The 16,543-nt window shown below is 47.8% G+C and overlaps 1 protein-coding gene across 46 annotated transcripts in view; it reads right to left on the bottom strand.

Annotated features, from left to right (window-relative positions):
* PRRC2C (proline rich coiled-coil 2C) overlaps positions 1-16,543 on the bottom strand; it is a 123,021-nt gene that overhangs the window by 6,483 nt on the left and 99,995 nt on the right. For 45 of the 46 annotated variants that reach the window (XM_038412175.2, XM_038412176.2, XM_043491192.1 and 42 more), the window contains one exon: positions 3,903-4,006. In XM_038412175.2, the coding sequence (XP_038268103.1) occupies positions 3,903-4,006 (104 nt within the window). Of the gene's footprint in view, positions 1-1,756; positions 3,689-3,788; positions 4,007-16,543 lie in introns of those variants that run through there. The other variant, XR_006273885.1, reaches the window with a different exon arrangement.

Here is a 16,543-nt window from a genome sequence, read left to right on the forward strand (position 1 = left end):
CCGTATGGCTAGGCCCCCTTGTTTGCTGTGTGGGGCCAGGCCCCTTCCCCTTCCCCTCCCCCCCCCCTTTTTTTTTTTTGCCCATTCCACTCCCCTTTGTATTGTCTGATTCAGATCCTAAGCTTTTCAGCACCAGGACCTGTGACATGCACCAAGCACACATGCAGGACAGTTGATGCTCCTTAATTGTTTCCATTCTGACCCCCCCCCCATAGATTTCTGAAACTTTTGTTTTCAGGCTGAAGTTCTCCAGGTGTGGGATGCATTTTTTAGTTTTTGTGAGACCAAAAACCACGTCCCTCCATTACAATTTTTTTCTGTAACATTTTGAGCAGCCAAGCTAAAACAGATGAAGTTTGAAAGTTGATTTTTTGACAGTGCAACAGCCTTCACTGAGGAGTAATGCATGGTCTTGGTCATGAGGAAATAGGGTTTGATTTGCTTTAAATATCATGCATTAAACATGTGCAATATATTTTTGTTAAGATTACTACATGAGCACTGATGCAGAGTGTGTGCGCACGCATAGCTAAACTAAGTCACCCGAATTGTTATTAGTTTAAGTCAATTTATTCCTACAATTTTCAACCTGAACAAGTTTAAATTATTACGACTCGATGGCTCTCTGGAATCTTCCAGCTCATCTTCCCCAACTGCATGCTGACCCAATGAAGATGAGTAGGCCCGAGGCCCTCCATCAATATACCTCAGGTTCTGCTAAGGTGTGCAAGAGAAGGGATCTTTGTAGCAGACCATAAAGTGCATGGGACAGGCATTTCAGTAATTTCTCAAATATTTCCTGATTGCTGATTTTACACATTAACTGCCTTTTCTTTGCAACCCATCAGAATATTGGTGTCATGAAGTCTGCTGCTTTTTCACATTTTCTCCCTCCTCACCCCCTCAAAATCTCCTTTCAATGAAAAATTGGAATTTCCATTCAAAATCTGTATTAAACACTGAAGTAGTAGTACACATCAAGGGATATTGTCAACTCGAATAGCCCATTTTCTAACTACAGAAGGTACAAAATTTTCAGTCCAATTACCATAGTGGAAAGAAGCTACTCATAGATTTAGATGGCTTGATTTGCATATCTGAGAACACTGTGTAGCTAGTATTTTCTCTTTTGTATAAAGCAACCAGTTTCTATCTTGCTGAAAAGACCTTAAGCTAAGCAGGGAACTGAAAATCCGTTGAGAATCTCTCCCCCATCAGAAGGTTTCAGGAAATATTATTAAAAAGCCGGTCGAACAAAAACTGGAATTATTCAATAAAAATCAGAAATGTCAAAATTTAAGTTGCACTTTAAGTCTTCAGCACTGAATGTTTTTAATTTGATAGGCACATGCTCAAACACAGTACTACACACATTTTCCCCTAGAATCTTAGGATACACATGAACTATTAAATCAATAATTGTGTACGTATAAGAGAAAAAAGATTACTAACAAGATGCTGAACATTAGACTCCTAAACTTCTAGGAAAAAAATATGGTAGTACTGTATTTAATACAATAATTGAAGACCATCTTAAACGCATACATACAGGGGAAGAACAAGTGTGTGCATACGCACTTGGCTTCGGCATTTCCCAACCGAGTTTGTAACTATGCAATAATATACATACATTTCTAGCCTTGATGCAGTCAAAACTCCCAAGCCTCTCAATGGGAGTTTTGTCTGCTTCAGAACTGCAGGGTCTGTCAGAAGAGTAAGGATAGACAATTACAAAGATACAGGCAATGAATCAGTACTGTAATCAATTTTTTTTTATTTCTGAATAAAAACAAATTACCTTATGTGTTACACAAAAAAGAAAGCAGAAATGCTCTTTGCACAAAACCCTAAAACATTCCCAGACAACTGATTCTGTACATAAGAATCTTAACACAATCATTGTAATCTAATAGAACATTAAGCTTCCGAGACTGAAACCAAGCAGGGATTTTGGAAGTGAAGAAGAGACTATATATAAGGTTAATTCCCTGCCCATTAAATTTCAGCTATCTCGATGTCAACAAGCAATGTACCAACATGTGTTGATGCATTCAGAACCTGTATAGCCACAATATTAAACAAAAAAAACCTAGGGATGATTTGAGATTATTTAAAAAAATCCAAGTAGTTAGATATTAAGGGCACATTGAGACTAAGTGGGCCCCATTCAGAACCATACTTCTACCCTTACAGGCCATACATTCAGCAAAGATCTAGGTACTAGCACATGCCTGCGTTAACACTAGTAACATTAGATTATATGAATGCTTGGAACTAAGACGTTCTTATTTCCAGGACACAATCAGAAAATGTCAATACAAAAATGCTTTGAGCTTGTTCACCAATTGACAACATTGGGGATCCACCTGAGCTCTTACGTTGTATTCAGGGGGAAAACCACAGTCAAGTCAAATGGATCAGCTCACAGAAATATAACCTCCTGTTAAAATAAAGTTTACAAAAACACTGAGGGCTGATACAGGTGAGATGTCCACATTGTGCAAAAGTGAATTTGAATTACAATTCATTTGTAGTCTTCATAGGCAATGTATGTTTACATTCCTCTGAAATCTTCAGAATGTTCTAGCTCTATTTCTGCATTGTGGATTTTTAAAAACTTTAGTGCCTGCAAGTCATTGCCACCTCAGTTTCTGAAAATACACTCTTCTCCTTACTCCACATGAAGTCAGTCTGGGTTACAATACAATCTATTTCAGGCCCAGTAACTGGGAAAAAAACAAAACCCTTTCCAGAACCAAAACCTCTTCCTCTCCTGGAAGTGTAATGGAGAGGTAGAATCTGAAGTCATTGAAATCTTCATCCCCTGAATGTCGAAGGAGCCAAAAATCCTACTGGTTTTTATGAATCTTCAAATTTTCACATACTGGAAGACTAGTATGAACTAAAAAGAGGATCCTCTCCTTTTGCTACTTTTGAAATCTCTGGCCTGACATAATACCAATTAGTGTAGGATTTCTTGAATTCAATTGTTCAGATGGCCAATAAAAACTCCCACAAAGTACTTCAGGTTTTTCCATTAACTCCTAGTAGCCAGGGAGTATTACAGTATGTCTGGTTTTCTAGCCTTTTCTACTCTACTAAAGGCTTTTCCCTCAAGTAGCATTGTGAGCATTGTGTAAGTTGTGTGCCGGCAACATAAATCTCAACGTTACTAAATTTTTCTGCAAAATCTGCTACATTTTTTCATACATCAGCCAAATAAACCTGCAAGCCAGTCTATATACTAATTTCAGAGTTTAAGAACAGTTTGTAAATCCTGCACTGAAGCATAAGACTCCATCAGAGTTGCTGTCACTATGTTTACTTTCTAAGGCATAGGGTTTTAAGAAGGGCTTTAGTTTATGCCCTAGATGACAATCTTCAGTTCAGGTAAGAGTTCTACCCTTAAACAGAATAGCTTCTAAAACGTATCACAGTGCCATCCCAAAGTCTTTTCGCCACTACGTTCCCAGGAATCACTTCTAAAAACTGTTCAGTTCTATTTCAATTTCATTCACAAATTAAAAAAAATAATCTTCATGTTTCAGGGTAGTACCCTTCTGGCATAACCGTTAGCAGACCTGATGACATACTGTAATGCTGCTTCTGCTGTGCTAAGATAGTTGATTGTTTAAAGCGTTATTTTGAAGTATTCATAGCCTTCCCCCTCATCCCCATTAACATTCATAGTTAGCAACCCAATAGTGGTATGAAAGGCTGTTAAAGGCTGCCAGATAAATCTTGAGAGAACTAAGTTACAGCCCTGTTTTCTTTAGATGGAGCAGGTACTCTAGAAAAAGAGGAGTGGGGATGTGCTCATTAACATGAGCAAACAGCTAGTTACAATACTTAATATAGAACTGATTTTATATGAAATTCTGGGCTTAAAAAGGCTCATTTACCGGAAAGGACTGGAGGTTGGAGTGGTGCTTCTACCAGTAACTGGTGGAGTTCCTGGTTTAACATCAATGCCGCTTCCAAAGGCCTTAAGATCCATTTCTGACATCTGGAGAAAAATTATTAACAGTAGTTTAGCCCACATACATCACTTGTGGCTTAACCCAAATGCATCACTTATAAGGACAACCACAAATGGCCCATTCTATCCAGGCTGCTATTACAATGGAAAAAAACTAGCTTGCAAAACTAGCTACTTGCAACCTAAGAACATCCAAGCACATGGCTGTTCTTCCCTGCATGCAATTACTCCACATGACAGGGAAAGAGGTTACTCACTCTGTGCAGTAACTGTAGTTTGAGAGGTGTCTCCCTATCGAAGCTCCAACTTTAGGTAAGCACGTACCCTACGTGTCTTCAGTTAGAGATTTTCATTAGCAGTGTCCATTCAGCCTGTGCACACGCTACTGACTTCCTCAAGCCCCATGCTGAGGCTAGATCAGGCTGTACGGGTGAACCGCCTTCAGTTCCTTTTCCATTGCTGAGTCTCAGAAGGAGACTTTGAAAAGGGAAATGAGGATAGGTAATGGAGCATCCAGAGGGGGACACATCTCAAAAAACAACAGGTTTCAGAGTAGCAGCCGTGTTAGTCTCTATTCGCAAAAAGAAAAGGAGGGCTTGTGACACCTTAGAGACTAACAAATTTATTTGAGCATAAGCTTTTGTGAGCTACGTAACAGTTACTGCACAGAGTGAAAAGAAAAGGAGTACTTGTACTCCTTTTCTTTTTGCGAATACAGACTAACACGGCTGCTACTCTGAAACCTGCACAGAGTGAGTGACCTCTAAGTACTGTCCCTATGAATGCTCAACTTCAGATGGAGCACTAGCCCCATCAGGAGGTGGGAGCTTCAGAGTCAAGTAATGCATTGCCAACTGCTGCATCAGATCTGGAGGCATCGATTAAGGCAGAGTGTCTGGAGAAGGTATGTACCGAAGACCATGTAGCAGCTCTGTAGACTTTAGCAACTGGGACATTTTTAAGTAGATGTAGATTGTCATCTTGTTGAGTTAGCTGACACACCAATAGGAGGTTGAGATGTTGACAGCAGTGTAACAAGTTGTAATGTACCCAGAAATCCATTTTGAAAGCCTTTGGGTAGAAAAAGCAGAGCCTTTTAATCTGTTTGAAACTAAACCAACAGTTAGTGGAATTACTAAATGGTTTAGTCTAAGGGTGGCCAACCTGGGCCTGAGAAGGAGCCAGAATTTAGTAATGTACATTGCCAAAGAGCCACAGTAATAGGCCAGCAGCCCCCCATCAGCTCCCCCACCCCACCCCCAGCTCCTCCCACCCACTGGCAGCCCCACCGATCAGCGCCTCTCCCTCCCTCCCTGCACATCGCGATCAGGAGCCTGGGGGCAGGGAGAAGCAAGGGCACTGTAGGCTCAGGGGAAGGGTCAGGAATGGGTGGAGTGGGGGCAGAGCCAGGGGCTGAGCAGCGAGCATCCCCTGGCACACTGGAAAGTTGGCACCTGTAGCTCCAGCCCCAGAATCTGTGCCTATACAAGGAGCCACATATTAACTTCTGAAGAGCCGCATGTGGCTCCAGAACCACAGGTTGGCCACCCCTGGTTTAGTCCTACGTACATAGAAGGATAACGCTCTTCTGACATCTACAGTATGGAGCAGTCTCCACAATGGACTTGAGGTTTCTGAAAGAACACTGTCAGGTAAATGATCCGATTCAGATGAAATTCAGAGGACGCTTTAGTAGGGAACCTGGAATGCAGATGTAAGGAAACCTCATCCTTGTAGAAAACTGAAAGGGGGCCTTAATAGCACATCATCATGTCTCTGACTCTGCGGGCCGAGATAACAGCAACTAGGAAGGCTGTTTTCATAGAGAAAATTGACAAGAAGCAGGTTGCCATCAGTCAGAGGGAGAATTTATAAGACTTAAGAACCAAATTAAAGTTTCCAAACAGGAGTATGGACTTTCACTGGTGGAAAGAGATTTCCCAGGCCTTCCATGAACCTTGCAGTTGTTGGCTGAGCAAAGAGGGAGAACCCCTCAATAGTGGTATGAAAGGCTGTTAAAGGCTGCCAGATAAATCTTGAGAGAACTAAGTTACAGCCCTATTTTCTTTAGATGGAGCAGGTACTCTAGAAAAAGAGGAGTGAGGCAGAATGTGGGACTACTTCCTGGAGTTCACACCAGTGACTAAATCGTCTCCACTTGTGAAGGCAAGTATTTTTGGTAGAATCTTTCCTACTATTTAATATGTGCTGTACCTCTGCAAAACAGAACAGCTCTAGCCCCATGAACCATCAAGGAGCCACGCCTTGAATTGAAGAATGCTCAGATTGGGATGCAACAGTTGTGAGAAAGGAGCTGAGGTGTGACTGGGAGATTTATCATCATTCAGTGAGCTAGATGAAACAGGTAAGTAAACCATGCTTGCCTTGACCACATCAAGGCTTAGAATGACTCTGATCCTCTCCTGTTTGATTTTGTTAACCATTCTGAGGATCAAACGCATCCCTTAGGGGACTGGGACCTAAACTCCCCCTTGAATAAAACAGGTGGCATTTTCTTTTTGTAGCTGTTGTAAAAACATCCACTTCTGGAAATCCCCAAATCTGAAAAACCTCAACCAGGTTCTGGAGATTCAGCTCCCATTCATAGTCTTGGCAGATGCTCTCAGCAGGTATTTTTCCCCATGATGTTTTGTCTGCATGGAAGATACATTGCTGAGATTCCTTTGTGATGTTTTATGTACCTTCCAATACCTTATTGCTTTGGGACTGAAGGAAAGGGATCTCGTTCTTCCCTGCCAACTGATTTAGAACATGCAGGCCATGTTGTCCATCATGACCCTGATAGATCTGTGCCTGATGAGAGGCAGAAAATGAAGGCACGTACTCTGACTGCTTTGAGCTCCAGTAAGTTGATATGAAGGATGGTTTCTTGGGTGACCATTTGCCCTGTATTGTGAGAGCACCAGGTGTGCTCCAGTGTTCCCTCTAATTTTTCTCACCCAATGCAGAATGAATTTTGTTATATGCCCCAATATGAAGGTGATGTGTCACACACCTCCTTCATATTGGTGCACATAACAAAATTCATGGGCTGGAGGTGGGGCCGGGGGGGGTCAGAGTATGGGAGGGGACTCTGGGCTGGGGCAGAGGGCTTTGGGATGCAGGAGGGTGCTCCAGGGCTACGGCAGAGAGAGAGAGAGAGAGAGAGAGAGGGGACTCCTCCTCAGCCCTCTCTCCCTGAAGCAGCACCTGGACTGGAGGGGAGAGGCACCTCTCCCCACCATGGGAGCTCTGGGGCTGGAGAATAGGCAGCCCTCCCACAGCTGGTCCAGGCTGGGAGAGGGCTGGCCAGGGTCACGTTGCCCCAGCTGTGTCTGGGTCAGGCCACACCACCCTGGCAGGCTGAGTTGGGGGAGGGGTGCTCCGGCGGCAGCAGCAGGCTGAGTTGGGAGAGGGGCGCCCCGGCGGCAGCAGGTCCCTGGGTAGGGTCCCTGAGCACCTGCGTGGCCACTCAGCTTACAGGGAACTTAGATGTGCCCTCATCCTAACAGAGATGTATCCATGGTTATGGTTACTGCTGGTGTCCGCTGAAGAAAAGGAATCCCTGCCCCTACATTGCAATGAATGTTCCACCAGTCTGGGGAACGAGTCACCTGCTGGAGAACTGACACCTCTTTGTCCAGGCTGTGTGTGTTTGGCGAGTAAGCTGATCTGAGCCACCCCTGGCAACAGCAAAGCTGTAATCTCGCATGTTCTGTCACAAAGGTGCAAGCTGCCATGTGAACAAGGAATTGAAGAAAGTTTCAAAATGAAGTTTGGGGGCTCTTTGCAATAACTCTGAAAAGGTCTGATAATGTCACAAACCTGTCCATGGGAAGGAAGGCTCTGGATGCTAAAGAATACAAGGATGCTCCTATAAATTGTATGTTCTGAACAGGAGCTAGTGTACATTTTTCAACATTCAACTGCAGACCCAAGTCTAAGAACAGGGAAAGCATTTTCGCTGTGGCAGATGACACCTCTTGGTACTACTAACCCTTGAGCAGCCAGTCATCAAGGCAGGGGAGTACGATTGCCTGACTACGCAGGTCGACAGCCATCACCGATAGAACTTTCGAAAACCCTCAGAGCCAAAAAAACACCTGATACTGAAAACGATCCTCATGTACAACAAAATGCAGGAACTTTCTGTAGGACAAGCGTATTGGTCAAGGGCCAAAAATCAACCCCCTGAATTTAGAGAAGGAATTATAGCTGCCAGAGAATCACCATCCTGAACTTCTGAGGCTTCACGAGTTGGTTTAGGAATCTTAGATCTAGGATTGGCCTCCACCCTCCATTTTAATTTGGTATAAGTAAATACCTCAATAGAAGCCTCTCCTCCATGCTGACCGGGGACAAGTTCTATTGCTCCTGAACAAAGAAGGAAGTTTATTTCCTGTCTGAACAGCAACTCATGAGAGGAGTCCATAAAGAGGGATGGAGAAGTGGAATGAGGAGGCTGGAGGTAAGTAAAATGGATGGTGTAGCATATTATTTCCATCACCCATTTGTCCAAGGTGATACACTCCCATGCAGGTTGGAAATGGGAGAATTGGTTTCCAAATGGAGGGAGGTGAGCAAAACATCATAGTTGGCAAGTGAACAGAAGTGGGGGCTTGAACCTTTGACCATCCCGTCAAAACAGCCACTTTGATGATGAAGGCTTCTGTGTAGACATCGGTTGGGTTAGAAGGTCTCTTTCTTTGGAAGCTGTCTCTTTCTAAGCGTTGGTCTCTGAAACCTGGAGAATCGCATGAGACCGTGTCTTTGAGCCTTTCCTGATCTACTAAACTTCCTTTTGTTTGCAGGTGTATAGACACCTAATGAGTGTAACATGGCCCCACAATCCTTAAGGGTACGCAATGACACATTGGTATTTTCCGTAAACAGACTGAGTCCATCAAATGGGAAGTCCTCTATCATATTCTGGACTTCTCTGGGGAAGCCAGATAGCTGTAAACCAGGAAGCTCTGATCATCACCATTGCCGTAGAGATAGAGTGGGCTGTGCTATCTGCAGCATTCAGAGCTGCCTGAAGAGATGTTCAGGCTAGTAATTGTCCCTCAGCCACTGTGGCCTGAAACTGGTCCCTTTGGTTTGGCGGAAGTGTTCAATAACCAGTACAAACTGTTTACATTTTATGTAGTTGTAATTTGCCATCAGAACATCTGTAGGGCTGCCAATGAATACGATTCTCTCTCAAGCAGGTCTAGGTGTTTCTGGTCTCAGTCGTATGGGGTGGACTTATGATGACGTTGCTTGCCCAGTTCATTAACTGCATCAACCACAGAGAGTTAGGTGGAGGGTGGGAAAATAAGAACTCAGAGTCCTTAGTGGACATATAATTTTTTTTAAAAAAATCAGTCCTCTTACACGTTGCCACCACCGTAGCCGGGGCTTGCCAAATGGTTTTCACAGGTTCCAGGAGAGCCTTGTTGATAGGAAGGACAATTCTGGCTGGTGTCGCAGAGTACAGAGTATACAACGTCTTATGTTCTTATTATCTGTAGAGATTCTGTTACCCACCTAGCGAGATCATGGAACTGCTGAAAGTCATCCGTCATAGATGAAGCAGGAGGCACTGCAGCTTCACCCAAAGAAGATGACAAAATGGTAGCTTGAGGAGTGGCTTCTTCATCTGCTCTAGTTTCTTGGGCTTCAAATGTTTTCTCCTGTTGCTGGGGAGGAGAAGCTTGAGCCTCCCTACCATCCTAATAGGAGAGGGTTGGAGCCCCAGAGAACTACCTGCCAGAAGCCGCCCAGGGATCTCAATCTGGCCATTGAGGACCACAAGCAGGAGGGAGTGGCATCCAGGGTTGCTCTCATCAGGAGTGGTGAGGTCCTTGAGTATCATGCCTCACGTCTGAGAAAGGGGATACTGGAGGAACTCTCTGCCTCCATGGTACCGAGCCTCAACGACATCATCTCTGAGGATGTGGACCTAGTCAGGCAACAAGGTCTTTTTGAGGGGGGTTCCTTGGGGGGTGAATTAGAGCTTCTTTTCTTAGCATGTTCACAGGAGAACTGAGGATCTCCCTTTTCTGGGAGACTGTTGTGTATAGGTCGAAGGGGTGCTAAACACCACTGAGGAACAACGTACAGGGGGGTGACCTGGCTCTGAAGCAGGGCAAAGGGAATGCTCCATCAGCAGTCAGAGCCTGGTTTCTTGGTTCTTCCAAGCCTTAGATCTGAGGACTAAACAAAAGTTACACTTCTGAGAGAAGTGCAATTCTCCCAGGCAGCAAAGGCACTATGAGTGTCCACTGTTGATTGGAATAGCCTCTCCACAGGAGAGGCAAAGTTTAAACTCCAGTGACATGGGGCATGACCTCCACAGAGAGGATTCCCCAGAGGAAAAGAAATTTTTTTTTTAAAAACACAAACTACCAACTAAAAACTAACTAGCTAAATTGGGATAAACAAGCACAGCAAAAGCGGACGCAAACACCATGCAGACACGCTAAGCTCCATCTCAGGCTGAAGTGGGTGAGAAGGAACTGAGGATGGTTTGCTTATACAGCCTGAGACAGCCTTGGTGTGGGGCACGAGGATATCAAAAGGTGCGTGAGTGGGCTGGATGGACACTGCTAATGAAAATCCCCCATCGAAGGCATGTGGGGTACACAGGCACCTGAAGTGGAGCACCCATAAGGACACTATTCCAAGAACAATTGCTTCTTTGAAGTTAGCGCACAGGATTTCCAACTCCAGAATCTTCAGCTTCCTGTGTGTAGGAAAAAGGGATTCCTGACCTAGCTTAAGTTTTTGGCCTTCAGAATCTTAGTTGAGCATGACCTTTTCCCACCTCTACTCAGGTACTGTGCAGACCAACAGCCAGTATCCTGAGCATCTATATTCTTGTTATTCTATATTGTTCAAAAATGAAGACATCAAATAAGCCAGTGATGGAAATAAACCAGAAAAGAATGTACATGACCACATCTAAAAGGGTGAAGAAAACAGAAGCAATGTCACCTCAATAGCACAATCCCCAGACTTAGAGTGGAACAATGGATAAATATGAATCTTGTGTGGTATCTTCAAAACAGCAGAATTACAAAGAATATCTCTACAAGGAAATTATTATCAACACTTTATTCCCATGGCTGGGGACTGAACAGTTTGAGGGAGGTATTGGAATAAAGCCAATCGCTACACGCAGTACGCACAGAAAAGCCTGGTCAATGTTTAACAGCAGGGCTAGAACGAGTTATTTTTGTATGCACAAATGTGAGGCACAAAACAAAAATAATAAATCTAATAGCTATTTCTAATACACCTGTTGCCATGGTACCCAAGAAGCAGGGGACGCTGTCAGTGCCTCTAAAAAAAAATTAAGGTTTCAAAAACTGGCCAACTCTAAAAAAAAAAGTTACCTTTTCCATAACTGGTGTTCTTCAAGATGTGTTGCTCATGTCCATTCCACATTAGGTGTGCATGCTCACCATGTGCACTGGTGCCAGAAATTTTTTCCCTAGCAGTACCCGTAGGGGAGCACCGCTAGTAACCCCTGGAGTGGTGACTCTACGGTGCGGTATAAGGGGCGCTGTGTACTCCCCCCACCCTCAGTTCCTTCTTGCCAGACAACTCCGAGAGAGGGGAAGGACGACGGGATGTGGAATGGACATGAGCAATACATCTTGAAGAACACAGTTACAGAAAAGGTAACTGTCTTTTCTTCTTCGACTGATTGCTCATGTGCATTCCACAATAGGTGATTCCAAGCTATATCTATTGGAGGTGGGTAGGAGTTCACAGACTCTCGGGACTGAGTACAGCCCTGCCGAACCTGGCGTCTTCCCTGGTTTGAGAGACCATCGCGTAATGCAAAGTGAACGTGTGAACGGAAGACCATGTGGCAGCCTTGCAAATGTCCTGAATGGGGACATGGGCTAAAAAGGCAGCCGACGAGGCTTGCGCCCTAGTAGAGTGTGCCCTCACAATCGACGGGGGGGGGGGAATTCCTGCTAGGTCGTAACAAGTACGGATACATGAGGTGATCCAGTTGGAGAGCCACTGAGTGGAGATCGGCTGACAACTCGTCCTTTCGGCTGAGGCAATGAACAGCTGCAAAGACTTCCTGAACAGCTTAGTCCGTTCCAGATAAAAGCTAGAGCCCGTCTCGCATCCAGCGTGTGGAAGCGGCACTCCTCACTGGACGCATGGGGCTTGGGACAGAGGACCAGCAGGAAGATGTCCTGACCCATGTGGTAGGTGGAGACCACCTTGGGGAGGAACAAAGGATGTGGTCAGAGCTGGAATTTTATCCTTATGGAACACAGTGTATGGGGGCTCAGAGGTCAAGGCCCTGAGTTTCGAGACCCGTCTAGCTGACATGGATTGCCACCAGGAAGGCTACCCTCCAGGAGAGGTGCAACCAGGAGCATGTAGCTAGTGGCTCAAAAGGGGGATCCGTCAACTGGGCCAGCACCAAGTTCAGGTCCCACTGTGGGACTGGGGGCCTAACGTACGGGAAAAGACTATCCAATCCCTTAAGAAATCGGCCAATCATAACAAGGGAGAATACCATGTGCCCCTGTACCGGCAGGTGGAAGGCCGATATGGCTGCTAAGTGCACCTTGACGGACAGGGTACTAAGCCTTGGGCTCTAAGGTGAAGGATGTAGTCTAAAATGAGTTGGATTGGAGCAACCAGGGGAGAAATGCCCTGCTCAACTGCCCACCGGGAAAACCGAGACCACTTTGCCAAGTAGGCCCGACGCGTGGAGGGCCGCCTGCTTTTCAAGAGGATGCACTGAATCCCTTCTGAGCACGTCCTTCCCTCCTGGACTAACCATTGAGTAGCCACGCTGTGAGGTGGAGTGCTGCTAGGTTGGGGTGGAGGAGGTGGCCCTGGTCCTGGGAGAGCAGGTCCGGGTGGGATGCCAACGGCCACGGTGGGGTGACTACCAGGCTCGTGAGGGTCCTGTACCAATGCTGCCTGGGCCACGGCGGGGCAATCAGAAGGACCCGGGCCTTGTCAGTTTTTATCTTCTCCAAGACCTTGCCAATCAGGAGGAAGGCATAGAGAAGCTGGCCCGACCAGTATAGGAGGAAGGCATCAGAGATGGTGCCCACTCCCAACCCCTCCGGAGCAGAAACGGGGATACCGGCAGTTCTGCCGAGTTGTGAACAGGTCCACCTGGGGAGTTCCCCACTCTTGGAAAATCCTGTGCACCACCGTGGGGTGTAGTGACCACTCGTGCTGAGAGAAGAAATCTCGGCTCAGGAGATCCGCCCATGAGTTTTGGGCGCCCGGTAAGTGGTGGGCCTGTAGGCAAATGTCGTGGGCTATACAGAAGTCCCACAGCCTGAGGGCTTCCTGGCAGAAGGAAAAGGAATGAGCCCCACCTTGCCTGTTGATGTAAAACATAGAGGCCATGTTGTCTGTGAGAACTCTGACCACTTTGCCCTCCAGATGCGAACGGAAGGCCATGCATGCCAGCCGGACCGCCCTGAGTTCCTTGACGTTTATATGCAGGGCAAGGTCCTGCGCGGACCACAAACCTTGGGTCTGAACATTCCCCACATGGGCTCCCCAACTCAGGTACGACGGGTCGGACACCAGCTGTAGGGAGGTGATCACCATCTTGGGCACAGTGAGGACTTTGTCCAACCTGTCTCTGGACTAGAACACGGAGGCCAACCAGAGCTGGAGGGGCCTCATCCTGAGTCTGGTGTGGCGAACCACATATGTGCATGCTGACATGTGACCATGTCTCTGAGCCCTCTCAGGGTCTCAAATCTGTCCGGTGGGAGGGAGGCCCTGGCCGATGCTGCATCCATGACTGCCCCGGTAAACTCTATGTGCTGCACCAGGACTAATGTGGACTTGGTGTCGTTTACCAACAGGCCCAGGGTGGCGCACGTGGACAGGAAGAGCGCCACGTGATCCCACACCTGCGACCTGGAGCTGCCCTTGACCAGCCAGTCATCCAAAGAGGCGAGATCTGAACCCCGTGATGTCTGAGGTAGGCCGCCACCACAGACATGCACTTTGTGAATGCCCTGGGAGCAGTGGACAGGCCAAATGGGAGGACCGTAAATTGGTAGTGCTCCTGCCCAACTGTGAAATGGAGGAAATGCCTGTGTCCCTTGAATATAGGGATGTGGAAATACACGTCCTGCACATCGAGGGTGGCGTACCAGTCCCCGGGATCCAGGGAGAGGATGATGGAGGCCAAAGAGACTATGCGAAACTTGAGCTTTACCATGTACTGGTTCAAGCCTCACAGATCCAGGATGGGAGTGGGCTCCCCTTTGACCTTTGGGATAAAGAAATAGCAGGAGTAGTACCCCTTGCGTTTGAATTCTGTTGGCACCACTTCTAAGCCAAGGAGCCACCCCACCTCCTGTTCGAGCAGGGCCTTGTGAGAGGGGTACACCAGGAGGGACGGGGATGGAGGGTGGTTGGGCTGGGTAGAGGTAAACTGGAGGGTGTAGCCCTGGGAGACAGTGTTGAGGACTCAACTGTCCGAAGTCAGCGGCGACCGCTCTGGGAGAAAAAGCACACAAGTTGGAGAAAGGAAGCTTTACTGCGGGTGGATCCTTGGTATGAACTGGTAAATGGCCCCTGGGCGTCCCGTCAAAAGTGACGCTTCCCCATATGTTTACCATTGGAGGGCCCAGGCAGGGGGGCAGACCGGGACTGCCTCTGCAGGCGTTTCTTATAGTCCTGTGACTTTTTATAAGGGGGCTCATATTTAGAGTGGGTGGCCTGGGTGGGAGCCTGCTGAGGCTTAAACTTGGTCCTGGCCGGAGCTGGGATGTAGAGGCCAAGTATCTCAAACGTTGTGCGGGAAACTTTCAGGCCGTGCAATTTCATGTCCATCTGTTCCGCAAACAGGGCCTTGCCATTGAATGGAAGGGCACTGCAAGGAGTTCTGCACCTCACTGGACAGTCCAGACAGCAGGAACAATGATGCCCCCTCATGGGCATCACGGAGGCCATAGACCTTGCACCCATATCCATGGCATCCGACGCTGTCTGCAGGGTTGCCCTGGTAGCCGCTGTGCCCTCCTCCACCAGAGTTTTGAACTCCTCCTTGTCACAGTCCTGGAGGGAGTCCTCAAATTTGGGTAGAGAGCCCCACAAATTGAACTCAGACTGACCCAGTAGGGCCTTATGGTTCACCACCCTTAACTGGAAACTTGAGGACGAATAAACCTCTCCCCCAAATAAGTCCAGCCTCCTTAAGTCTATTTTTTGGAGTAGGGGCTGGTTGGCCCTGCCTCTCCCGGTGGTTGACTGATTCAACCACCCGGGAGTTGGGGGCAGGATGGGTGTACAGGTATTCATGCCCCTTAGCGGGCACAAAGTACTTCCGTTTTGCCCTTTTAGAGATGGGGGGCAAGGAAGCTGAGGTTTGCCACAAGGCGTTTGAAATTTTTGCCACCCCTTCGTGGAGTGGGAGGGACTCCCTGCCCGGTGCCGAGGCCGAGAGAACATTGAAGAGGGAGTCCGAGGGCCTCCACCTCCTTGGTCTGAAGGTTGAGGCTTGATGCCACCCTTTTCAATAGTTCCTGGTGGGCCTTAGAGTCCTCCTGCAGAACAGGGGAGGAGGGGCCGTAATCGCCTCATTAGGGAGGACGAGGATGCAGTAATCTGCATACCCACCGGTACCGGAGGTCCCACCACTTGGTCGCCTCCGGGTGCGGAACCGAAGATGCATGCCCCACCGACTCCTTTCTGGAAGGCTGGAAAAGGGAGGCAGACTGTCTCTCCGAGGCTCTGGCCACTGAGCAAGCCCCCACCAGCTGCGTCTGAGGCCACGGGGCACATTGGTGCCAGCCAAGGAGCCAGGGGCCACTGCACAGTGAGGTGCTGGCGATTAACGCCTGGAACTGCATGAGCAGCGCTGCAGCGGGGTCTTGCAGAGAGACGAAGAACAGGAATGGCGTCGATGTCCGTATTGCGACGGGCTACGGTAGCCTCTCGGAGACTAGGACCTCCGCTGCAGTCTCTCCCGGTCTCGACGAGGCCTGCTCCCCTCGCGAGGTCTATGTTCCCTCAAGGCGGAGCAGCACCTAGAACCCCTGTCAGTCATAACCCAGCCAGACAACCTGGTGGGGATCGACAGGGATCAGCGAGGATTGCACATGGGGTGGTTGCTGAGCAGTGAACGGTGTTGGGAACATTCCTTCGACTGCGAATGGTACCGACCAGGCAGTGACTGTGAAGATCCAAGTGGTGGCTTGCTCTGAACCGGGGAGACAACGGTGGCGATGCCTCTGGTACCAGCAGAAACAACATCCTGGGCCACCTGTAGGGCCTCTGGCATGGAGGGCACCTGGACATCCAGGAAGGCCTGCGCCAAGTGGGCCGGGCTACTCCGCTCAACCTGAGTCGGAGGCCTGGAGGTCAATGGAGACCGAGAACTGCCCAACACTGGTCTAGTCTCTCCCCTGGTCTTGTTCCGGTGTCTCGGAGGAGGAGACCTCTTCTTAGCCTTCTTGGTGTGCCCCGCAGACAGGAAGTGGCACTGACTGGTGGACGGCACCAAAGGGTCGCAGTGCACTGATACCGTGGTACCTGGTGCCAACTCGGAGCGGCACACCGGAG

This window comes from Dermochelys coriacea, chromosome 8, assembly GCF_009764565.3.
Source record: "Dermochelys coriacea isolate rDerCor1 chromosome 8, rDerCor1.pri.v4, whole genome shotgun sequence".
Lineage (NCBI taxonomy): Eukaryota > Metazoa > Chordata > Testudines > Dermochelyidae > Dermochelys > Dermochelys coriacea.